The sequence below is a fragment of the Pangasianodon hypophthalmus genome, chromosome 9 (assembly GCF_027358585.1).
Source record: "Pangasianodon hypophthalmus isolate fPanHyp1 chromosome 9, fPanHyp1.pri, whole genome shotgun sequence".
NCBI classification, from domain to species: domain Eukaryota; kingdom Metazoa; phylum Chordata; class Actinopteri; order Siluriformes; family Pangasiidae; genus Pangasianodon; species Pangasianodon hypophthalmus.
In genome coordinates this window covers 29,866,689-29,891,098 of record NC_069718.1, presented here as the reverse complement: position 1 = coordinate 29,891,098, position 24,410 = coordinate 29,866,689, and the positions used below count along the sequence as shown (strand labels likewise).

At 42.3% G+C, this 24,410-nt stretch overlaps 3 protein-coding genes across 5 annotated transcripts in view; 1 reads left to right on the top strand and 2 right to left on the bottom strand.

Moving 5' to 3' along the window:
* The window catches only part of LOC117598089 (cytolytic toxin-alpha-like), a 40,351-nt gene extending 19,842 nt beyond the window's left edge, over nt 1-20,509 (bottom strand). The window contains exons 1-3 of the mRNA XM_053236958.1: nt 20,363-20,509; nt 19,734-19,846; nt 19,555-19,651 (exon numbers count right to left, since the gene is read on the bottom strand). Of these exons, the coding sequence (XP_053092933.1) occupies nt 19,555-19,651; nt 19,734-19,846; nt 20,363-20,384 (232 nt within the window). The 5' untranslated portion in view covers nt 20,385-20,509. The remainder of the gene's footprint in view (nt 1-19,554; nt 19,652-19,733; nt 19,847-20,362) is intronic.
* LOC117598090 (uncharacterized) lies at nt 1,607-18,797 on the top strand. Of its 3 annotated transcripts, XM_053236959.1 has the most exons (8): nt 1,607-15,795; nt 15,895-16,031; nt 16,137-16,230; nt 16,358-16,681; nt 17,001-17,169; nt 17,269-17,390; nt 17,703-17,725; nt 17,998-18,797. In XM_053236959.1, exons 2-8 carry the CDS (start codon nt 16,015-16,017, stop codon nt 18,023-18,025), a joined length of 777 nt encoding a protein of 258 aa, XP_053092934.1. In that variant the 5' UTR covers nt 1,607-15,795; nt 15,895-16,014; the 3' UTR covers nt 18,026-18,797. The 3 variants fall into 3 exon arrangements, 1 of the variants encoding a protein (XP_053092934.1); XR_008302305.1 differs by lacking the exons at nt 16,358-16,681; nt 17,001-17,169; nt 17,269-17,390; nt 17,703-17,725; nt 17,998-18,797 and having other exon boundaries at nt 15,905-16,031; nt 16,137-16,150; XR_008302304.1 differs by lacking the exons at nt 16,137-16,230; nt 16,358-16,681; nt 17,001-17,169; ... (1 more) ...; nt 17,703-17,725; nt 17,998-18,797 and having other exon boundaries at nt 15,905-16,130.
* Nucleotides 20,510-22,350: 1,841 nt separating the features above from the next.
* On the bottom strand, nt 22,351-24,064 carry LOC117597908 (uncharacterized). The gene is made up of 4 exons (XM_034307107.2): nt 23,657-24,064; nt 23,302-23,457; nt 23,085-23,177; nt 22,351-22,626 (listed from the first exon to the last, which is right to left on the bottom strand). The coding sequence occupies exons 1-4, from the start codon at nt 23,981-23,983 to the stop codon at nt 22,351-22,353; spliced, it is 852 nt and encodes a 283-aa protein (XP_034162998.1). The 5' UTR covers nt 23,984-24,064.
* Nucleotides 24,065-24,410: the final 346 nt, after the last annotated feature.

The following is a 24,410-nucleotide window of genomic DNA, read 5'->3' as shown; positions in this document are numbered from 1 at the left end:
GATCGAGTCGGTCCTCACAGCGGTCGCGAGAGTGAAAGTAGGCCGGTCACTCACTGTAAAGCAGTTTCCGAGACTGCTGGGCCTATTGGCAGCTGCGTCCAACGTGATACCTTTTGGCCTGCTGCACATGAGACCCCTACAGTGGTGGCTCAAGACCAGGGGGTTTTTCCGAAACAGAGGAAACCCGCTCCGCATGATCAAGGTCACGCGGCGATGCCGCCGTGCCTTAGCTGTGTGGAGAGAACCTGGGTTCTTGTCTCAGGGCTCGGTCCTGGGAGCTCCTGGTCGCCGCGTAGTGCTAGCCACGGATGCGTCCCTCACCGGATGGGGAGCGGTCATGAGTGGCCGTCCTGCCCATGGTCTGTGGAGCGGCCGCCATCTCACTTGGCACATCAACCGCCTGGAGATGCTGGCCTTGTTTCTGGCTCTGAAACACTTTCTCCCAGACCTAAGAGGCCGCCACGTGTTGGTGCGCACCGACAACACGACGGTGGTCTCTTACATCAACCGCCAGGGAGGTCTGCGTTCGCGCCCCCTTTACAGGCTGGCGCGCCAGATCCTTGTGTGGTCCCAAGGGAAGCTCCTCTCATTGAGAGCAGCCTACATCCCTGGTTATCTCAATGTGGGAGCGGACGCCCTGTCGAGGCAGGGGCTGGTGCCCGGGGAATGGAGGCTCCACCCCGAGGTGGTGGAGCTCATATGGCGTATGTTCGGCAGAGCCCAGGTTGATCTGTTTGCGACGCAGGAGACGTCGCACTGTCCCCTTTGGTTCTCTCTGACTCATCCAGCTCTTCTTGGACTGGATGCCATGGTACAGCCGTGGCCGAGGCTGCGTCTGTACGCCTTTCCTCCGGTCGCTCTGCTCCCGGGAGTTCTGGAGAGAGTGCGCCGGGACGGAATTCGTCTACTGTTGGTAGCCCCGTTCTGGCCGGGCCGAGTATGGTTCTCGGACCTGATTTCCCTCCTAGACGGCTCTCCATGGGAGATTCCGATCAGGGGGGATCTCCTCTCACAGGCGGGGGGCCATCTTCACCCCCGCCCGGAGCTGTGGAAGCTGTGGGTGTGGCCTCTGAGGGGGCACAACTCCACGCTTCCGGTCTCTCAACCGAGGTTGTGGAGACCATCCTCCAGTCCAGAGCTCCCTCTACGAGGAAACTGTACGCCCTGAAGTGGAACCTTTTCACTTCCTGGTGCGGAGACCGCCGGCTTGACCCTGTTCACTGCCCAGTTGGTACAGTGCTGGAGTTCTTGCAGGCCCGCCTCTCCACGGGGCTGACCCACTCCACCCTGAAGGTGTACGTGGCGGCTATTGCGGCCTGCCACGCCCCTCTCGATGGCCAGTCAGTGGGCAGACACCCCTGGGTGACACGTTTCCTCCACGGTGCGCTGAGGATCAGACCTCCAGCTCGATCTCGGGTCCCCTCGTGGGACCTGGCCGTGGTTTTAGAGGCTCTCTGCAAACCCCCCTTCGAGCCCATAGAGGAGATTTCGGACCGTCTTCTGACGTTGAAAACTGCCTTTCTCTTGGCAATTTCCTCTCTTAGGAGAGTGGGGGATCTTCAGGCCCTCTCTGTGGCCCCTTCCTATTTAGACTTTGCACCTGGGTTGGCCAAAGCGTTCCTGTACCCCCGAGCGGGCTACGTACCGAAAGTCCCCTCCTCGGCACCACGGCCGGTCGTGCTGCAGGCTTTCTGTCCTCCTCCCTTCAGGGAGCCCGACCATCGGAAGCTCAATTGTACGTGTCCAGTGCGAGCACTGGACGCGTACGTCCACAGAACTGCCCTGTGGAGAAAGGCGGACCAGTTGTTTGTGTGCTTTGGTCCCCCTAAGAGGGGTTTTCCTGCTTCTAAGCAGACCCTCAGCCGGTGGATTGTAGAACCCATTTCTCTGGCTTTCGAGTCCTCTGGTCTCCCCAGTCCTCTGGGGGTCAAGGCTCACTCTACCCGAGCGGTGGCGGCCTCTAAGGCCTTTCTGGCAGGTGTGTCCTTACAGGACATCTGCAACGCGGCGGGATGGTCCATGCCCCTGACCTTTGCCAGGTTTTATGACCTAGATACGCGAGCCACTCCTGGCTCCTCTGTCCTTGTGCCTTAGGCTTGCCTCCTCCTGGAGGCAGGGACTTGTAAGTCTGGCGGTGTGGGTATACTCGTTCCCATAGCGTTTCGTGACGCAGCTCGAGTTCCTGAAGGGGAACGTCTCCAGGTTACGTATGTAACCATGGTTCCCCGAGGGAACGAGACGCTGCGTCTCGGTGCCACACTTCCGGGCGTCCCTGCGGCGCTTGCTTCATTTTCCAGTAAGCTAACGCGGGGCTCGCCGCTCCGGGTCGCTACGTCACCCGGCCTGTGACGTCTCGCCCATCCATTGGAAGGATTAGACACGTGAAGTTGATAGAAAGTGAAGGTGTGAATTGTGTGTGTGTGAACATCATGTGGAAGATGTTCGTTTGAGAGAGAATAGCTGCTGTGTTTGTGTGTGTGTGAGTGTGAGCAGCAGAGGTGAGAGTTGGGCTACATTCCTGGAATCCAATGTATAAAAAAAATAATAAATAAAAAAAAACACATTCCCTTGTTTCTCTGCATGATACCCAGTGTGTGAATGCAAGTTTAAGTGTGCATGAAAAACAATAGCCTCTGGGTTTGGCTGGATATCGGACACGTGCCTCTTCTGGACCATCACTTAAGTGTGGCTTGGTGGAGACGGACGTGACTATATCACACTGACTAGAGGGAGTGAATGATGAGCTCCGTAGATAAGGAGACAAGTGATGAATGATGAGCTCCGTAGATAAGGAGACAAGTGATGAATGATGAGCTCCGTAGATAAGGAGACAAATAATGAATGATGAGCTCCAAAGTTAATTTGGAGACTGTGTGAATGTGGGAGCCAATCAGTAAAAGGAGGGTATGCCAGTGTGTGTGTGTGTGTGTGTGTGTGTGTGTGTGTGTGTGTGAGAAAAAGTAACGAGCAGCTTGCGAATATCTTGGACATTTGCCCAATCGTTATCGCTGTACTCTAGAGCACAGGCCTGTGCATAAACGTTCATCACAAAGTTGATTTTACAGCCTAATTGTAGTTGTTGCAGTTTGGATTAGAATGTTTACTAGCACTTATGCCTAAAAAACATCATCGTAGAAAGAAGAAGAAAAGTGAATTAGTTAAACAAGAGCAGTTACAATCAGTTATAAACATTTTCTGGAAACGAGAAGGTTCTAGTTCAGATTGTAGAATACATGTTCATTTGATCTCATGTAGAAAATTTGTGCATCCTTGTGGTATAATAATAGTAAAGGCTAAAACTCATGCAAGACTAGAAGATAAGGGGAATTGGTTTGCAACCACTTTTAATATAATAGAGTTTCATTTGGGTGATAGGATTATCTGGACAACTAATAGTGCTATAAGCCCAGTCCAACCATATAAAATCATAGTTCCAAAGACACAGCACCATTATGATTGTTTAGATGGTGCATGCTGTTCTAGGTGTGTATTTGGTTAAATAAGGCAAGTAAGTTTTATATAGTGGAGAGAGAGAGAGAGAGGCTGCAGTTACACACAATTGAGTCTGTGGTTCTGTGACCTTGGGTATGTGCAAGTTTGTGCATGTGTGTGTGAGGTACATTAGGGAGAGCAATACTTCAAAGGGTGAGATTAGGAGCAAAAATCTTCCAAGATACTGGTTTTGTAAATTGCTTGGACATTCCCCTAACTGGAGCCGTTGTGATCCTGATAAAGAAACTCAAGTTTTGTTGAATGGATTATGAGCTTGCTGAGAGCCGCACTAGATTGACATCTAAGTCTCACATAATCTATTTCTCAGTGCCACATTACTGGGAACAGAATACTTTTGAGGTCACAAGGGTTAGTATTTTTTAGATTAGTATACACTTCAACAAGGCCAACAGTGGAGGAGTTTTTTCCGTTTACATACAGAATACTGAGAAGAGCAATTACAAGTGGTAAAAGAACTAATATTTGTTGCCTACAACTTCAGTTTGCTGGGCATCACCATAGTCGTCACCAGGGTTTTCTGAGTATATATCAGTACAGACGTAGTGAGCTGTTTGAGCAGTGCTATTCTTTACGTTTTGACAGCACACTGAACTAAGACTCAGGCAAAGGAGTAACTGGGAGACAGTTAAATAACCCTGAACTTGAGGTGTCAGTAGTCTTAAGAAGTTACTTGGCTTTCTGCAAAAAGAATTATTGAGCCACGTGAATCTAAGACTGTAGACGGGCTGACTCTAAGACAAATCTTAGTGACTTTTATTCCAGACTGTAATAGTGAACCGTCTCCAAAGAGGATGGCAACAAGCAGAAGCAGAATACAGGGACCAATCATGGCATCCTCACCCATAGAGTTATTAAAACCAGATATCCCTTATGTAAAGAAATTATAGAGAAGTGCTCAAAGAAGTGGAGAACGAGAACTAAAAATAAGAAAACACAGTGGCCAGAGGAGGGAATGTTTGATGTATCTCTGTGTGAGGAGATGGAAACACTGATAAAGAACTACAAAGCCAAGGACAAAAGTAAAGGGAGAGAGGACAAGAGAGAGAAAGAGCTGAAAGTAATTGCATATTTTAAAGCAGAAGGAGAAAATACATGGAAAAGCATGAAACAAGCCAGAAAAATGTTGAAAAAAGACAATGAGGAGACAGAAGAAAAGATGAGAAAAATTTTCACCACCTCCTTATGCACCTCCAAAAAATCAGCTTCCCATAATTAAAGGAACAGTACAAGTTGAAGGGACAATAGACATGGAGGAGGATGAAGATGGGGAACCTCCCACCATTTGTTCTTCTAAAGTGGTCCACAAGACTCCTAAAGGCAAAAAACAGTGCAGACAGACAACAAGGGAACAGGAAGTAGACAGTTATGCCCAATATCCTGATTTAAGTGGTTATTGTGAAGAGGAGAGGCAAAGCTCCCCTGTAGATATCCCAGAGAAGCAGGAGAAGTTGTTAACACAGATGGACAAATTGGATAGAAGCATACGTACAAGAATAAAAAGGGCAGAAAAATATTTGGATGAAGCAGAACAATTCAGTAAGAGAAGATATTCCGCAGGTTCAAGAAGGTATGATGTGGGTGAGAGAAAGCGGGTTACAGGAACATTATACGTGGATGATGAGGATGATGATGATGATGTAGAAACATGGTCACGAGATGAGGGAGGAAGACGGCTCAGACCACGTGAACACTTACAAGAACCACAAAGATATGACAGTCACCTTCAGTTGCCTATTCTGGTTAAGGGTGCTAGAGGGCACTATGTACCCTGGGCTACACAATATCCAGGTGGACTGATTACCCGTCTCCCTGACATCCACGAGGGAACTGGGAAGTGGATTAAGGTGTTTGAAGAAGAGACAATGGGCAAGTTGTTGGCAATTGGAGACATCAAAGCACTCCTTGTCAAAATTTTAGGAGGATTAAGAATGAAAGAGATCCTCACAGCTGCTAACCTACAAAGAGCAGTGAACTCTCCAGTAATGGATGGGACACAGTTTGATCAATATCATCCACGCCTATGGCAAACACTGAGGGCAGAGTATCCATCACGCATAGACCCAGGGTCGCTGAAAGGAGAACAGCTGGGAGAAACAGAAAATCCCACCACTTATGTGCAGAGACAACTAAAAAGATGGAGACAGGAACTGGAAAGGGATCCAGAAGCAGATCCTGTGATGTCATCATTGTTCAGAACAGCAATAATGAATGCTATGCCACCATTTGTAAAAGATAAGCTAGAAGATGTGGTTGGCCTACATTCTAAATCGCACAAGGAATTCTGTGACCATGTGACTCATGCAGTTGAACAATACAGAGGAATGAGCAAAAGCTTAAGAATCAAGAAAGAGAACTACAAAGAAAACTGGCACAACTGCAGCTTGAAGAGCTGACAAACAAAAATAAGAAAAAGGTCCAAGCGCCTGTGAAAGACAAAGATAAAGACAAAGACCAAGTGGAGGAAGTGTCATCAGCAGTGATGGCTCCTTTGAATGCACCACCACCACCTCCACCTCCTACTGTCCAGCAAAGTGCACCAGCTGCGCCAGCTGCTCCCATAGTTCCACAAAAGCCTGCAATGCTGATTATTAATGTCTATCAGCAGCCAAATAACATGAATTGGCAAAGAAGGCCACCACCAAGACGAAGAGGAAGAGGAGGACCCACTTGAATATGTTGGGGATTTGGACAACCTGGACATAACAGGCGTGATTGCCCCACCAATCCATGGCAACAGCAACCTGGTGGTGAAGGGGATGGTTGGGTCCAGTCCTATCAACAATCTCCACAAGGCCCAGTGAACCCATGGGGTGGGCCTAATCAGGGGTACTAGGGGTGCCCAGAGAATCCTACTGGGGAGGGTCAGCTTCTAATTCTAACAACTGATGCTGATCAAGAACCTATGCTGCAGGTTAAACTAGAGGGCAAATTAACACCCATGAGGGTAGACACTGGAGCCTCTTACACTTGTGTAAGTCCAAATTATGCCTCTCACCTCCCCATGTCTGGAAAATTTGCAAAGACAGTAGGATTCTTGGGACAAATGCAGCTAATTCCAATGACGGCTCCAGTTAGTCTGCAGACTAAAGATAAAAAGGTGACCTTGCCTATTTTAGTATCAGAACAAACTCCTGTTAATTTGTTGGGAAGAGATGCATTGTGTAAACTTGGACTCCAAATTTGGTGTTCTCCAGAAGGAGTTTATGTAGATGTAACAGGGGTAAAAACTCAAATTGTGCTTTCTGAGCTGAAAGCTAATGTGTATTGGTTAGGACAGGTAAGTAGTGTAGTAAAGCTAGTAATTGGTAAGTGGAGAAAATTTATTGAAGCGCAGATCCCAGGTGCAACAATTCCTAAGTCTGAGTATCATTGTACAATGTTATATGATTCATCACGTGACCCAGAGCTTGAAAAAAGGTGGTTAAAAGAAACAGAGGGTCAAAAAGTTCCCTTGGTGTCTAGATGCATAATTATAGGGAAACAGGGAGCTGCTATGCAAATAGTTCCTTGTGATGATTGTATTAATGATGATTTTATTGACAAGTGGTTTCAGGTCCCTAATTCTGTTCCCCATGTCACTCTTTATGTGGGAAAAGGCTGGGAATCAAAAGATTTAGGTCCCATGATGGCAAAAGCAGAAAGAAGTAAATGGGATGCTACAGAACATCCCTTAGTTTTTCTTTCAAAAGATAAGTCATATATTAAGATTTTGTGTACTACTCTCACTCTCATGACAGGAATTCCACAGTAAAGGCACTGAGAGACTAGTTAACCCTGTGTATCAAGAAGTTACACATGAGATGTTAAATGACACTGCAAAAGAGATGACGTATGATGCATTGTTACAGGTAGCGCAAGATAGTAAGTGGTATAAGTGGGCTGAATACACTGCTGGTAGTTTGAATAAGGGTAATTGTTTGGTATGTTCACCTTCTCCATTGAGCAGAGTTGTAGTGGTACTGACCCCATTTGATTACAGACATCGTGCAGAATACAATAGGCAATATTGTGTGAAGAATTGGGATAATAGAACAGACTACTCGCATTGCCCAGCTGAGTGTTTAACATATTTAGGCAACATGCTTTATAATTTAATGCATAACACAGAGGCATGGAAAGGGTGATGCCCACAACTGGATGTTAGAATAAAGGAAAAACATAGAGAGACACCACCGCAGTATAACATAGATTACACTTTGGAGTATGAATGCTTTAACAAGTCATATGGGAAACATAATTTGGGTAAAATCCAAGGTAACTGTGCAGTAATGTGGCACTTGGATTCCCGTCTCTTTGGACGCATAGAATATATCCAGTGGTCTGAAGGTCAGGCACTAGCAACAGTAATCACCAGTATGACAGTAGTACTATCCAACTCTCACTTAGATGACACTTGCATGACTCAAACTCTAACTCCACCATTGCGGTTTGCTTTGACTGACCAATCTCAGGCAGTAGCAGATCATTTTTGGCTCTGTGCAGGGACACGGTTAAGAATGAATTTACCTAAAAATTGGAAGGGAATCTGCACTAGAGTACGGTTGATTCAAAGAACTGTGATAGTTGACTGGGGGTATGATTAGTTCCTTGAAAAAACTAGAAAGTCTCACAGAGTAAAGAGAGCTTATGAGACAGATCCTAAGGTGTACATAGACTCAAAAGCCAGTCTAGAGGAATACCTGAACAATTTAAAGCAAGAAATGAGATAATGTCAGGATTTGAGTCTATTTTGATATGGATAAATCCTTACAAATCCTTACAGAGTGGATTAATTACATTTACTACAACCAACAGCGGTTCATTAATTATACAGATGTGGCACTCTCAGCATTAGGTGAACAGTTTGGTGCTACTAATATAATGACATGGCAGAAGAGGCAAGCATTGGACTGGTTGTTGGCAGAAAAAGGAGGAGTGTGTGTTATGTTTGGAGAACAATGTTATACTTTTATCCCTAACAACACTGCCCCTGAAGGAGCATTTACTGAAGCTATGAATAAGTTGAAAAAATTAATAAAGTAGCTGGAAATGTAGGGAGAGATCTGCATTCTTGGGATTGGTTTTCACCGTTTGGACATTGGGGAGCTATACTGACAAAAGTGGGAGTTATGATAGCAATTGTAGTGGTTGTTGCAGGACTACTGTTTTGCTGTGTTATGCCCATATTAAGATCTTTTCTTGTTCAAGCAACTGTTAAACAGATGGCTCTTATGAACAAACCTATGCTTGATGATGGACTGGGAAGTGAGTCTGCTGGCACTAGTTCAGACTGGACTCCGGACTGGCCCCCTAAGCCAGATTGGATTCCGGAGCAAGGGAAGGAAGAAGAGGATTCCAGTTCCTCCAGTGAGGACGAAGAAGAAGTAGTTATGTGATGAGCCATGCCCTGGGTGTAAGTGCTAGCCTAACCTCTCCCCAAGGGTGACCCTCTACGATACACAAAGTATCTGGGTTGAAGAAGTGATCTGAAGAAATACTTGTACTTTGCCTTTATTCTGATTATGTTGATTGTTGTTGATTGATTTTTATTAGCAATTATATGATTAAGCAATATTATAATCAATTTTAAGAAATTATGTGACAATCAGAATTGTACTCTACATAACTGTGACAACCACGGGCAAGTGCTGAACCAAATGCATGCTCATGCTTAAAACACAATGTTGATTTGTTAATTGACAGTTAGGTTAGGGAGACAGGATCTTTTACTCCTTCCTATTCGAGTGTGAGGGGAGACGTTTGGTCCTGTTCTCCACAAGAGAGCGATTTCAGGATTTGGTTATTGGTAAGAAGAAGGAGTGATCAGGCATTGATCACTAGTTAACATATATGAAAGAACCAGATTGTGAGATTGCTCTCTTGAGGTAGGTGGGGCTTGATAAGCCCCAGAGGAGGGATGTATGGAGGAATTTCCTGTCATCTATATCAATATCATTTGTTAATCAGTATTATATCAATCAGTATCTATGCAACAGTATTGAAAAGTGACCTTAAATCACCTCATGTATTAACTTTTACAGCTTCATTTATATACTACACTGTACCATTTCTAGTACATTTAGAAGGGTGACTTTGGGCCTGTGATCCTGCAAAGATGTTCTGTGAGAACGGAGTGGTGTGACCTCGTAGATGGTGCTTTTTAAGGTGAAGGCTAATGTTGTTTTTGAAACATAAACTGACTGAACTCTCGCCACGGTTAAAACTGAGATAAGGGGAAAGTAAAATAATTGGGGCGAGAGGCAGGTGTGTGATTAAGAGAAAACTCCATCCAATGAGATCATTGTTTTAGAACTGTATAAAAGCATGGGCCACGATTATGTAAATCAGAAGCTCTGCAGACCATCTCGGCTTTGTTGTCTGATTCAATAAAGTCTATAGATTTTTGGCATCCAGAACCCCTTGTCTTTGTAACTCATTTTTCTTATTCTGATTTGTAGAAGTATTTGCCACGACAGTGCCAACTTCACAGAGCTGAGTTGACGTGATTGACACTAGTGAGGAGTTGATCCAATTTCCGGTCCTTGCCCGATTTCCTCTTTGTGTAATGGCGGATGACCACGAGGAGAGGACAGCGTTCAAACAGGTGTGATATTTTTAATAACTTATACCAATTTTATATGTATACGTTTTAAACATTTAGACTATAAGTTTCTCAACATTGCCCTTGTGCTTTAGACAACGCGGCAGACCATCGGAGCCACAACAAGGACAGCTAATGTTAGCAAACTGAGGTAACGTCCAATAACTCAATAAGTTATTTGCGCCGACATATTATGACAATTAAATGCATTTTCTGTCGAGTATTTCAGTACAGCTGACACCGTGCGTTAACGTTAAATAGCCTGCCTGTTCATGCATGTTAACACGGGAGTTTATTCAAACTTCGCCCGTGAGCGCACGCCGTGTCGAATGGTCTGAGGAAGTTTCTCGAAGTTTATCATATATTACGCTCGCCTCCAACCGAAGGCCGCACAGATAAATGATCAGATTATCAAGCAAGAATTGGTTTGCTGAACTTCTGTGTTCTGGCCAGGTGCATATTGAAGTTCATCCTAGCTCATGGCATGGTGTCTCAACGCGCGTTTCTTCTGCAATCATCTACGTAAAAGTAAATAGGAATTATTTTGCTGCTTTAATATTCGTGGGATGACTGATGGCTCTGATGGCAGCGGCTCGCTGGGTTTTATTTCATATTAACCATGTTATTGTTTTCATTTTGTTCTGCACCGACAGCTTGAGTCATGCTGGTGAAGGTACAATATCAAGGTGTGAAGAAATTTGTGAAGTTGAATAACGATTGCACATTCCAAGATTTTCTCGATGAAGGTAAATTAAGAAGCTTGTGATAGCGTTTAGATAATGTGCTTATGAAAGCTAGTAATAGCAATAAGCTGATAGAAGTTCACAAGGCTTGTTTCTAGGTTAGAGCTTTTCTATTCTGACTTGTTGACAGTGTCCATGTCCTCGTAGAAGTCATAGCTGTTCATAAATATAACTTTTGATTTTAGTAATGTTAAAAATTAAGGTGCTTATAGTTAAATGCTATTGAATTAAACTAATATTTGACTCTTCTTACGTAAATCATAATGAAATCTAATTGTAGTCTAAAGTTTTTGGACAGTAAGTTTTATATTTTTAAAGAAGTCTCTTCTGCTCATTATGCCTGCATTTATTTGATCCAAAGTAAAGCAAAAACAGTAAAACTTTGAAATATTTTAAAATAACTGTTTTCTATTTAAAAAACATTAAAAATCTTACTGTTCAAAAACTTTTGACTGGTGATAGATAGATAGATAGATAGATAGATAGACAGATAGATAGATAGATAGATAGTAACACTATAGTAAGACTTTAGTTATTATAAATTGTATTATTTATACAATTATATTTGTTATTGTTGAAATTATTTTTCAGTTAAAAGCAAATTTGGGCTTGCAAGAACTGCAACTCTTCAAGTCTTAGACACAGACACCACGGAGGAGGAGGAGAAGGAGGAGGACATCTTCCATGAACTGATTGAAGGCAGTCCACAATTATGCCTTACTGTAAGATGTTCGGGAGAAAATATTTTTGCTGGCTTGTCTGACGGTAAGTATATAATAACACTGAAGACATTCTTTCAAGGGCGCTATTGTATCTATAGGTACAAAAGAATGCATTTCGGCTGGAAACACATTTACATTTAACTGACACTTTATTATGAGGGAATATTACTAGTGCTAGTAATGCAAACATTGTCTAACCAAAAACAGGTTAGAAAAGGAAGGAATACAAGTAGTAGTAAAATTAGTGTTTTTAGAACAACCCTTCGATGTACATGAACACCAAAGACAACTGTGTTCATGTATACGACCGCCAGACACTAGCACAGTACAGAAATCATGCAGCAACCAGTCTGAATGATGATGTATTTAACAAACTTCGCGACCTCGGCTTACTGCGACCCCGGCTACATAGACCAGGCCCCCAGTCCTCGGCGTTGCCTGTTGCCGGTGACCGGGAGAGAGGACATCGGAAGCAGTGCTCGAGGAAGCGGAAGCGCGGTAAGCGGGCAGGTGTCCGCGCTAGGCTAAATGCTAACCCTAGCCGGCCGGCTCTCCCGTCCATTTTTCTATCAAATGTCTGCTCCCTGGACAATAAACTGGACTACATCCGAATCCTCGCTAGTCAGACGCTAATCCCAGCATACAGACCGCTAGTCAGACGCTAATTCCAGCATACAGACCACTCGTCAGACGCTAATCCCAGCATACAGACCACTCGTCAGACGCTAATCCCAACATACAGACCGCTCGTCAGACGCTAATCCCAGCATACAGACCGCTCGTCAGACGCTAATCCCAGCACACAGACCGCTCGTCAGACGCTAATCCCAGCATACAGACCGCTCGTCAGACGCTAATCCCAGCATACAGACCGCTCGTCAGACGCTAATCCCAGCACACAGATCGCTCGTCAGACGCTAATCCCAGCACACAGACCGCTCGTCAGACGCTAATCCCAGCATACAGACCGCTCATCAGATGCTAATCCCAGCATACAGACCACTCGTCAGACGCTAATCCCAGCACACAGACCGCTCATCAGACGCTAATCCCAGCATACAGACCGCTAGTCAGATGCTAATTCCAGCATACAGACCACTCGTCAGACGCTAATGCCAGCATACAGACCGCTCATCAGACGCTAATCCCAGCATACAGACCGCTAGTCAGACGCTAATCCCAGCATACAGACCGCTAGTCAGACGCTAATCCCAGCATACAGACCGCTCGTCAGTCGCTAATCCCAGCATACAGACCGCTCGTCAGACGCTAATCCCAGCATACAGACCGCTAGTCAGACGCTAATCCCAGCATACAGACCGCTAGTCAGACGCTAATCCCAGCATACAGACCGCTAGTCAGACGCTAATCCCAGCATACAGACCGCTCGTCAGACGCTAATTCCAGCATACAGACCGCTCGTCAGACGCTAATGCCAGCATACAGACCGCTCGTCAGACGCTAATCCCAGCATACAGACCACTCGTCAGACGCTAATGCCAGCATACAGACCGCTAGTCAGACGCTAATCCCAGCATACAGACCGCTCGTCAGACGCTAATGCCAGCATACAGACCGCTAGTCAGACGCTAATCCCAGCATACAGTCCACTCGTCAGACGCTAATGCCAGCATACAGACCGCTCGTCAGACGCTAATCCCAACATACAGACCACTCGTCAGACGCTAATCCCAGCATACAGACCGCTAGTCAGATGCTAATCCCAGCATACAGACCGCTCGTCAGACGCTAATTCCAGCATACAGACCGCTAGTCAGATGCTAATCCCAGCATACAGACCGCTCATCAGACGCTAATCCCAGCATACAGACCACTCGTCAGACGCTCGAAACCGGTTCTGAAACAGGTTAAAACCTGGCCAGAAGGAGCCATCTCTGCTCTTCAGGACTGTTTTGAGTGCACTGACTGGGATATGTTCAGGGAGGCTGCAACCAACAGTGATTCTATTAACTTGGAGGAGTACACATCATCAGTGATCAGCTACATTGGAAAGTGAATTGATGACGTGACCATCTCCAAGTCCATCACTACACACTCCAACCAGAAACCGTGGATGACTGCAAAGGTGCGTGCGCTGTTAAATTCCAGAGACTCCGCCTTCAGAGCAAGGGACAAGGCGGCCTTAAGAACAGCAAGGGCCGAACTGTCCCGAGCCATCAGAGAGGCAAAACGCGCACATGCCAAGAAAATCCACGGTCACTTTCAGGACAGCGGAGACACTCGACGCATATGGCAGGGCATCCAGGCGATCACAAACTACAAGACAACATCACCTGCTTGTGACAGTGATCCCTCCCTCCCATATGTGCTGAATGACTTCTACGCCCGGATTGAAGCACAGAACAACGTGACGGCAAGGAAGACCACACCTCCTACCAACGACCAGGTGATCTGTCTAACCACAGATGAAGTGAGGAACACTCTACGCAGAGTCAACCCACGGAAGTCTGCTGGACCAGACAACATCCCTGGCCGGGTGCTCAGGGAATGTGCAGAACAGCTAGCAGATGTCTTTACTGACATCTTCAACATCTCCCTGAGCAGCACCGTTGTTCACACATGCTTCAAGACAACGACCATCATCCCAGTGCCTAAGAAGTCTTCAGTCTCCTGCCTCAATGACTCAACGGACATTTACACCACACACTGCATCCGAAAGGCCAACAGCATTGTGGACGACCCCACACACCCCTCACACACACTCTTCACACTACTGCCATCAGGGAAGAGGTTCCAAATTCGGGCCCTCACAACCAGACTGTGCAATAGTTTTTTCCCTCAAGCCATCAAGCTTCTCAACACACACAACTGAACTGGAACTAAACTCACACACACACACACACTCACACTCACTCAACTTCATACATTCATTAAGTTATTACAAACAAGTTGGCTTGTTCTACTGTTTACATTGTACATTCGACCACTGCTACTGCTGCTCTGCTCGGTTCTTTTTGCACTTCACTGGCACTGTCACTTTACTACTTGTAAATTTGCACATTGCACTGTATACAGATATATATACAGTAGGTTACGGGTTGCTGCTATTTTGTGTTCGTGTATTTGTCCTGTACAGTACTTGTCCTGCACTGTCTCGTGTTGTCTGTTCTGCACTGTTTTGTTTTGCACCGTTTGCACTAGGCTGCACACGATGCACTTTATGTGGCTAGGACAACTTAGTCTAGTCCTCAGCTCTGTGTTTTGTAACTCCATGTTGTGTGAGGTGACGATGTTGTTTTATGTAGCACCAAGGTTCTGGAGAAACGTTGTCTCATTTCACTGTGTACTGCGTCAGCTATATATAGTTGAAATGACAATAAAAGCCTCTTGACTCTTGACTCTTAAACTGTACAACTTATTATTTTTTTTTTCAACATTATGTGCAGGTAAGTGCTCAAGAAAAAAAAAATTTATTTGGCTGTTTCCTGAATATTTGTTTGGGTTAGTATTTAGATTTGTTTGGATTAGGGTTTAAACCAGGGATTTGAAGTTCCTGAAATATTTAGTGACAAACCGGTGAACAAAAGGATCTGGTGGTTATCGCTGTCAAAACTTCAGCTAGATCTAGCAGAAAGACAGCTGACAATCTAGCACAGGGTTTCGTCGAGATAATGACAAATTTCAGTGGTTCTCAAACTTTTAAGCCAACGACCCCTAAAGTAGCACTGAAGAACTTGCAGCCCCCACTACGACAGAATAAACAAACAATAAACAAAAGAAACCGTCCTGTTCAACATTTTAACTATAATGTAACTAACATTTTTAGACCTACGAATTACAAATTTATCCATTTCTGCTATTGTGGTTTTCATCTGCAGTTGCGCACTGTATTGCTAACTAGTGAGCCAGTTGCCGTGGGATGCAAGTAAATACTTGCATTTTTCAAACCGTCTTGTGATCCATTGAAATTATTCAGAGACCCCGGGAGGGATCTTGTCCCCAAGTTTGAGAACCACTGCACTAGTACAAAAAGTTTTGTAGTAGTTTAATAGTAGTTTTACTATTAAATTTTGAATTAATGCTTTTACAGGGAACATGAAAATGTTCTGCTTTTCTCTTTCAAGAGTTTTCACCTGCAAGATCTTCAACTCCCAGCACAAGCATTGATACTCTTTCACTCCCTTCTACTGACTGTGAAGAGACTGAGAGAGCAGTCCAGAATCAAGCAGCAACGGCCAGCAACAGTTTTGGCATAGATGCTGAAAAGGCAAGACGAGTATGCATGCATGTTATTTGATATGGTTAATTTATCCATATAATAATTTTACCATTTTACTAGACTGTTTCCACCTGTATTGTGTTCATGTATCATTAGATTGTCCAAGATGCCCTGGAAAAACAATCTGGCGGTGAAGATGCGCTTGAAGAATACCAGACAACTAAAACTTTAAAGCACAGCACCAGACGTCAGCTTGTTAATATTGTTGTCAGTCACATGACAGAGATTCATGGGTAAGACTTCAGTGCACAGATTCAGGAAATACACAGCTGTGTATCAACTTGTGTAGAAAACAAGGTTTTTAACTTTAGCATAAACCATATCTTCTTACTCTGTAGGAGGATCCCTACACGCAAACAGCGGGAGACTTATGCCTTGGGCATCGTTTCTCTCTTTCCTAGCCTGAGAGACCCTTTTTCCACAAAAGGCTATGTAAGAATCATTTGTCTTGATGTACTCGTATAACACAATCTTGTTAGACATGATATATTTATCTATAAAATGTGACTTACTGACTGTTCAGATTTAACCTAAATCTATTTTCTTGTCTTTTTGACAGGAACATTTCTACGATCCAGAAAAGGGAACAGGGTACGTCTCCTGGCGCATAAAAACTTTGTCGAGAAAGAACCCAAAACGTGCTCGCTTAGAGATGTCTGAAAGTGGAGGACCAAGTCGGCGAAGAATGACGGACGTTGGGCAGCAGCTTGAAGGAGATGCATGCAGGGAGGCAATTTCCTTCCTTGTCCACGCAGCTGATGAAGCTGAAGTTATGCAGAAGATGAAGCAAACTTTTAAGCATAGACAAGAACTGGTACACAATCCTGAAAGATCAGCTGATGTCCTCAATATATTTCGAAGATTTCTGGATGTGGAAGGATTGGTAAATATAACATTTATGATTCTTTTCAAAAAATGACTTAAGTCTGTGTTTTAGACATGTCTTTTGACGTTTGCTACTTGATATAAGGCCACACTTGACCTGCTTGCTACCTAGTCTTATTCCATTCATAAATTTATCTCTCGCTCACACATACCTTTCTTAGGGATAGTAATTGGATTTAGTTGACAGTGGTTGACTCATTTGCATATAATTTATTAGTCTATCCAACAACATGCACACACTATCCATTTTGGAGGTAAAGATTGGTATATAGTCCTAAGTAACATCTTATTCATTTTGTAATGTGCTTTGTCATTAGATAAATCAGGACTTTGCTCTGCTGTTCAATTCCGAAACATCCAACAAGTTGCTTGAGAGGGGGGAGACTGCATTTAAGCAGAAGATAATCAATGAAGGCCAATCTCTTACTTCAACAGCAGAAATTCAGAGTCTTATCAGTGCAGCAGAGGGACAAGGACCTGAAAATGGTTGGCCTGATTTGAGAGGATATCTTTCAAATTTTCTCTGGTTTCTTGCTATTTTAAATGCTAAATGTTTGTTTTCTTTTTTTTATTCCAAATTCCTAGATTGGGACAGTGACATGTCATCTGTCCTTCTCCTGTTGCATCTCCTGCCTCCTCCCCCAGGGAAGAAGAAGACTAAGATCAGCTCGACAGAGGCTGTTGAGAGACTTGTGAATTTCCATAAGGTAACACCCACAATACTGATGTAAAGTCATATTTAAGTTATGATTTTTGTTATGAATACTATAATATGGTGGTTTTCATTCCTGGTCTACTGCTCTGCACATTTGATTTGTCTCTTAACTGACATATTTCAGTTCATGGTGCTCTCGCCTAATGAGGTGAAGATTATAATTAGTTTTGCTAAGTAATGGAGGATCCCTAAGACTAGGATTGAAAAACACTGCCATAATCTGATCCTGTCTAAATTTTACCTTTTGGACTCTCAATTGATTGCACATGCATTATATTGACCTTGGTGCTCTTTCCTTGTGCAGTTCTTCATTTGTGTTCTAATAAAGTAAGTTTCTCACATATCCTGGATTGGCTGAGGGTGTATCAGTTTTTTTTTTTTTTTTTAATTATTTTTTAATTATCTTTGTTTTTTTTTATGTGCACTGTAATACACAAAGCATGTTACCAACTGGGTTAAGGTGCATTTATATAGGTGTTTAAGCACTTTTTTTCATGCAAATGTGAGCAGTTCAACAGTACCATGTTTAATGTGTTCATGTTTTGTAACTGTAATTAGTTTTTCATCTGTTTAATCTAAGTTTTGTGCTTGCTCACCAGTATTGAAGGTGAGCGAGTTGGAATCTGACCCTCAACTCAAGTCAAGACACGGCCTCAAAAGAAACTCAACACTCAATAGTCTGCAATATTTTCATGTGTGCCACAACTACTCTCTAGATGTGATGCACGACCTCCTGGAAGGAGTTGTGATGCACAACCTCCTGGAAGGAGTTGTTCAATTTGAAATTAAACTATTGTTCGAGTATCTTTCAGAAAATTTGAAAAACATGAGGTTTGAGGCGAAGCATAAGGTTTTTAAGAATACACTAAAAAATTTCAAAAACATTACCAAATCTTTAGCAAAAAGTCATCAGATGTCATTAGGCTATCTTTGGAAAACAACACCATTGAGTCAAGTGGAGTGTGGACCAATGAAAACATTCTGTTGGGATGATGTGAATGATGGTGAAAAGTTGTCAGGAATGCTGCACAATCCCATACAGTCAAGCATGCATTCCATCAACTGGGTGAAAATAGATGGGACAGAATACAGACAAGACCTGATTTTATGCAGTGAAATTGAGGATGAAATTCCTGTTTTCAGTCAGATTCGGAAAATACTTTTAATTGACAGCACTGTGTATTTTATTCTTAACAAACTTTTGACAGAACAATTTTCAGAGCATCACCATGCATTTAAAGTACAGAGATACTGTGAATTGAGTGAACTTGTTACAGCAACCAGTTTGAGGTTCTACAGGCCTTTTGATCTGCGGAGGTCATATGGGTCAGATGATGGCGAATATATTGTACCCTCGTTTGTGATGGTTTCATTTTTGTTAAATAAAAGTTAAAACTGATACGTGTATGTTGACTGTTATTTAATTAAATGCACATGTTTTAATAAATCAGCATGCAGATTTTCACATAAAAATGGTCTATATGAACACACATTAGGGTTAAAAATAACTCCATTTGGTGTTAAGCTATTGACACACCTAGTGTCAATTTAACACCGACTTGGTGTAAATGGAGCCTGTGGGGGGGTGGAGAGAAACACTTATAGTGTTAATGGTAAACACTTACAGTGCTTTTTTAACTCTATGCAAGGGTAAAAAAAAGTAACACTACGTAAAGTGTGCTTTTAACTCTATTTAGTGTGGACCTATATAAACACTGAAAAAGTGTTGAATTTCACACTATGAGTGTGAATTTAACACTTTAAAATTTGCTGTGGCTAGTGAGCAGAAAAGTTAATGTCAAGCCCTGTTAACATTAATGAAAAATTAACAATGAAAATAGTGTTTTCCAGTCAAGACGGTAAGCAGATTGTATAACGGGATGCAAGGGACGTTCACATAGAATGTGGCTTTTAATTAGCTTAGTGATAATAACCATTTGTAATTTTTTTTTAATTTGTCCTTTTTTCTTCAAATACTTTTTTGCTTCAAAACTGTGTTTGTAATAGTGTGCTTTGTGCAAAAAATCAGTTGTTTTTGTTTAAGACTTTGAGTGCTTTGATTTTTTTTTTTTACTTCTCTTTATGATGATTTCGAATCTGTCCCTGTGATATTTTTGATGGCACATTCACATTTTGTAACACCATTTGAATCTTACCTGGAACTTTTGGGTTTTCTTGGTCTGCTAAAAAAAGATGTCTTCCTCTGTCTTCATTTGAAATCCAGACCTCATCTGGTTTGGGTTGTAACATTTCCTACACATATATATATATATTCCTAATCTCATGAAACACATCTGGTTACACTTCTGCATTTTGTCTGAAGGGGTGTACATACCTGTGCATTCACCACAGCTAGGGCTACAAACCATAGATATGCACAGTACATAAAGTTCAGCTGCTTCAGGGACACCAAAAGTGCCATCATCTTGGAATGGTCAACAAGGACACCTGTTTGAATAGAAGCCAAAGGAGAAGATACCTCAGTGTGCTTTAGTGTGGATACAGTCTGTCATATAATCAATTAACCGCCTAGGTGCAATGCTTGCCATAACAAATTCATTTTTTTTTTTAATTCAATGAATTTGAAAAATTAAATGTAAAAAAAAAATAAATTTAAACATTCAATTTACAATGAAAATAAGAGGAGTGAAGTCACAGAAATTGTGTCAGGTAGGACTGAACCACTTCTTAAAAGTGGTAATACAGTTTGCAACATTGAAATGAACATTTTTTTTCTTGCCCTTGTATGTACAGTATTGAATGCAAAGGTGTAAATTTACATTTTCTAGTCTCTCCTGTTTCACATTTTTTTATGTTTATCCTACATAAAGTTTATATTAAATGTTCCTTTCAGTGAACATGTAGATTGATTTGCTGCTCATTGTATTAACATCTGCTCAACCTTTTCTTCAACACATTCACACTGATATTACCTGTTCACATGGTTTTAAAATCACATCTTACCTGGTGTCTCTGCTCTTGGCATGGTAAGAGATGAAGTCTGAAGCCAACATCAGAAAACACTTTTGTGTCATTTTTTTTTTCTCATTTTCTGCTCGATATTGAACTTTGAGATGTTAAGAAACATGTTTGCAGTGCTAAGTCCAAAGTGCTTCACTCCTCAGTATGTTGACCTCAAGGATATATTCTTTCACCTATATCATTTGTTCTATACGCTGACAGGTACAGAAGTCAGTATTCAGGCAGGCAGATGATATAGTGGTGCTAAGTCTGTTAAAAAATGATGAAACAGAGCATGGATGGACCCAGTTTGAACTATTTTCTGGACTAGTGTTGTCACAATGACGATCTCAGTTCACTATGCCTGGCAGAACATTTCCTATGATCCTCTGTTTAGCACCTGCACACACTCCCCAATCAACACACCTGTCAGCTATCACACTCATCGGCACTGCTCCATAAAAACCAACACCAAACGCAAGGACTTTGTGTGGTCTCGTCTTGGAATAGGACTGCTTTATTCAGTGTGTTTTAAGACTACAACATCCTGCATTCATTTTTACTACTTGCCTGACTACCTCACCTGCAAGAGATTTACCTTCCTCAATTCAAGCTGCAATCCTCTTCTGCATCTTTATATTATATTTTGGAGATTGAGTTCAAAAAATGAGTTCATTACCCAGTCAACACGTGAGATCATGCGACGATCACAGTGACTTCACATGATGCTCATACTGTGATACTCACAGTGCGAGTAATACGTGAGCTCATTATGAGTTCCAAATGTTGAGAGGAGTCACTGTGATCGTCCCATGATCTGGGTAATGACTGGGTAATGAACTAATTTTTTGTGAAACCCTCAAATTGACATTTTCACTTTTTCGCTTGTAGCTTGTAATCAGTCTGCACTGTAAAAAATAATGCGCTAAATTTACTTAAAAATATAGTGCATCATTTTTGCAAGCCACTTTTTAAGCATATTCCACATGGAAGTTTAAGCAATATTATCTAAAAAACCTTAGCTGGCAATGCCCAAATTTATGAGTTTCCCCACCAAAGATTTTACTTAAAATACTGTATCATGTCAACAAATAAATTTAAGCTTTTTAAACCTAAGAATTTAGGTTTACCTCATTATGCATTTTAAGCTCATTTAGATAAATTATTTTAAGTACAATCATCTTCAAAATAGGTAATATTCCTTTACTTCTAATTAACTTTAAATTAAAATGACTTGAAAATTAAGAAAACTGGTGAAATTAAAAGTTTTTATTGTTATCCTTTCATCATAAGCTGTTACACAAACAATGTTATTGGTGATGAGAAATACCTCACAGCATAAGTTTAATAACAGTTTGGTATCCATGGATAAAGTGCACTGAGTTTGTTATATGTATGCTGTATGGGTTGTGTGTGTATTTTGGTATGTGTTTGTATGTTGGAACATGTGTGTTTGTGTGCATGTTGTCTTTATATGTGTTAGATGGTTGTGGACTGTACAACGTTGTGCACTATATTCTAATGTTCAACAGGCATTTGACAAAAACTGTGGCTGGAAATAAACATCACAGCAGCCCAGCCAATGTCTGAACAGGCAAATGTATGTGAGAGAGAGATGTTCAATTAACTGTGGAACAATTAACAACAATAAGTATCAGCATGGGTGAAATGTGTGTGTGCGTGTGTGTGTGTGACTGGGGCGTGTACGTTTCTATGTGTGTGCATCACTATGTTTGATACCTGTGGGTATAGTGTTGAGTATGTTTTTTATGCAATCTATGTGCTGCTGTACGCGTGTATGCTTGCATATGTGTGTTTTGTGGGCCTTGTATTGGTCAGTGCTATGGCATTTAGTATGCTTTTGCAATATCAATATCAGGAAATATGCATCAAAGCAATAACAAATAACAATAACCAGCTACCACAAGCATCAACTTGACTATTCAATGAGAATTATTTTAACTGAACAACTCGTTCTTCAAAGACAGAATCTATGGTGAAAGTTTTTCACTGTCTAGCTCAAGCAGAATTTTCTGGAAAAATTCAAATGTATATCTAAGTGTTTTAGGGTAACTCAGGTTCACAGCATACATCAGGCCAAATAGGGCAACACAGGCCTTTGCAACACCTGACAATCCTGACAGGACCTGAACACCTTCCAAGACTATTCCTGCCTCTAAAGGACTGTCACAAAAGGGGGCTCGGCGGATGGCAATCTTCAGTGTGTGCTGTGCGAGGTCATCTTGGCTTATTTCACCACGGATGTCCTGAAACAAAACAATTGAATAATAAATGTATGCGGTCCTATTTGTACACCTGTATGTACTAATACTAAATACATACACAACTGAACTTACTGATCAATGGAGCTATGCTGACAGACTGTTAGGCTAAAGTTAAAATGCCACTGATCATGGAGCAACGTCTTGTAACTTCACAGATAAAATTAAGAGAAAATGTATTCCTTTATCGTATTTGTTGCTTGGGGGCAAGGAGGAGTATGCAAAAATTCCTCCATATTGGTGTGAATCACATAAATACATACAGGAAGCATTAGGTTGCATTTGGGTGTAACCAGTTATTGACAGTAAGGGGGCAATAAGTTTTTTACACACTGGGTGTTATATAAGATGAAGCGTCACTTTTATGCATGCATAAGTTTTGGTTAAATATTTTCACAGGACTGTAGCACTGCAAAAACAGAAAAGTAACCATGTTCACTAACCGTGTAATGTGCAATGAGATGCTGAGCATTTTCAGAGAGGTACACAATCAAGCAGCATATCACTACCTCTCTACGCTTGTCCACGCCATCATCCTGAGGGCCAGCAGACAAACAAAAGCTTGTCAGTGACAAAATGACAGTATGCACTACACATCACACTGAACACCCACAGCTTAATAGCTCAAAAGAGGTATGTTGGATTTCCAGCAAATGATACCTGGTCCAGCAATTTCATAAAATTACGGATTTTGCACCCAGCACTTCCTCCCTTTGTGCGAAACAAACAGAGGAGCTTCTCCGTGTAATTGTCCAAGTTTCCTATAAATGTTGACTCCAGATCAACAGCAGTCAGTCTTTTGAATTCTTCTTCGATCTTCAAAGAAAGAGAGAATTAACAATGTCAACTCCAATTTCTGATGCATTATGAATTTTACAATGATGCTGTCAGATACACCAATATCACATACCATAGTCAATTTCCATTACTAACTCAATCCGCCAACAGCAAAAGGACATTCAATTGCATGAATGAAATACAAAATCCCCACAATATAAAACCTTCAACAACATACCTGAGTGCTATGAAATAATGCAGGCCATCTTTTCACCAGCTGCTCTATGGCTGGGCTGTCCTCAACTATTTCCTTCCTCCGACTTGAAAAAGTTCTAGCCATCATCTCATTAACGATCTTCCAATTATTCCTAATGTTGACCTCCCTAAGAAGTTCTACACGGATTTTCTCAAGATTCTGGGTTGTTTCTCCAGGTGGGTGTGGGGGGAGGTAGTTTAGTTCAGCTCTGCGTGGTTTTTTGACAGCAGCGGGCCTCTTGTGTTGTGATGAGTTGACAGCCAACTCTGGGCATCCAAGATATTTTAATTTTTTCCGGTAGCTGGCCATTTTGTTTTTAAGTCTTGACAGCCATCCATCGTACCCTGAAACAGATCCTGGCTCCTTGAGTCAAGGATGCTTTTCAATTAATGCCTGTGCAACAGAGCATATCTGTTTGCTGGTGGGATATGCACAATGCTGGAACATTTTCTTAACTAGTGTGTCAGCAACCTGAGATTTCACATTGTGATCACTGAGAAGAACTCCATTTTTGTGGAGATTTTTATTCCCAGACTTCAGAGTCAGCTCTGTATCATAAGGAAATTGAGGAATTTCAAAACAGGATGGCCAATGTTGTGATCGCAGACCAGGACTTTTTGGAGGGGAAAGCAACACGGTGTCATCTGATGATCTAAACGAAACTGACGAGACAGCTGATGAGGCATCTGACAAGGCAACTGACGATACAACTGACGAGGCATCTGACGAGGCAACT

Bases quoted from the DNA above. Each gene is read 5' to 3' on its own strand.
- LOC117598090 (XM_053236959.1), top strand. The intron at 16,231-16,357 runs GTAAGAATCATT...TCTTTTTGACAG, and splicing joins CTTTTTCCACAAAAGGCTAT to GAACATTTCTACGATCCAGA. The intron at 17,170-17,268 runs GTTGGCCTGATT...CCAAATTCCTAG, and splicing joins GGGACAAGGACCTGAAAATG to ATTGGGACAGTGACATGTCA.
- LOC117597908 (XM_034307107.2), bottom strand. From the start codon at position 23,983: ATGGCCAGCTACCGGAAAAAATTAAAATATCTTGGATGCCCAGAGTTG. The intron at 23,458-23,656 runs GTATGTTGTTGA...CTTTCTTTGAAG, and splicing joins CATTATTTCATAGCACTCAG to ATCGAAGAAGAATTCAAAAG. The intron at 23,178-23,301 runs GTATCATTTGCT...GCTGGCCCTCAG, and splicing joins TTATGAAATTGCTGGACCAG to GATGATGGCGTGGACAAGCG.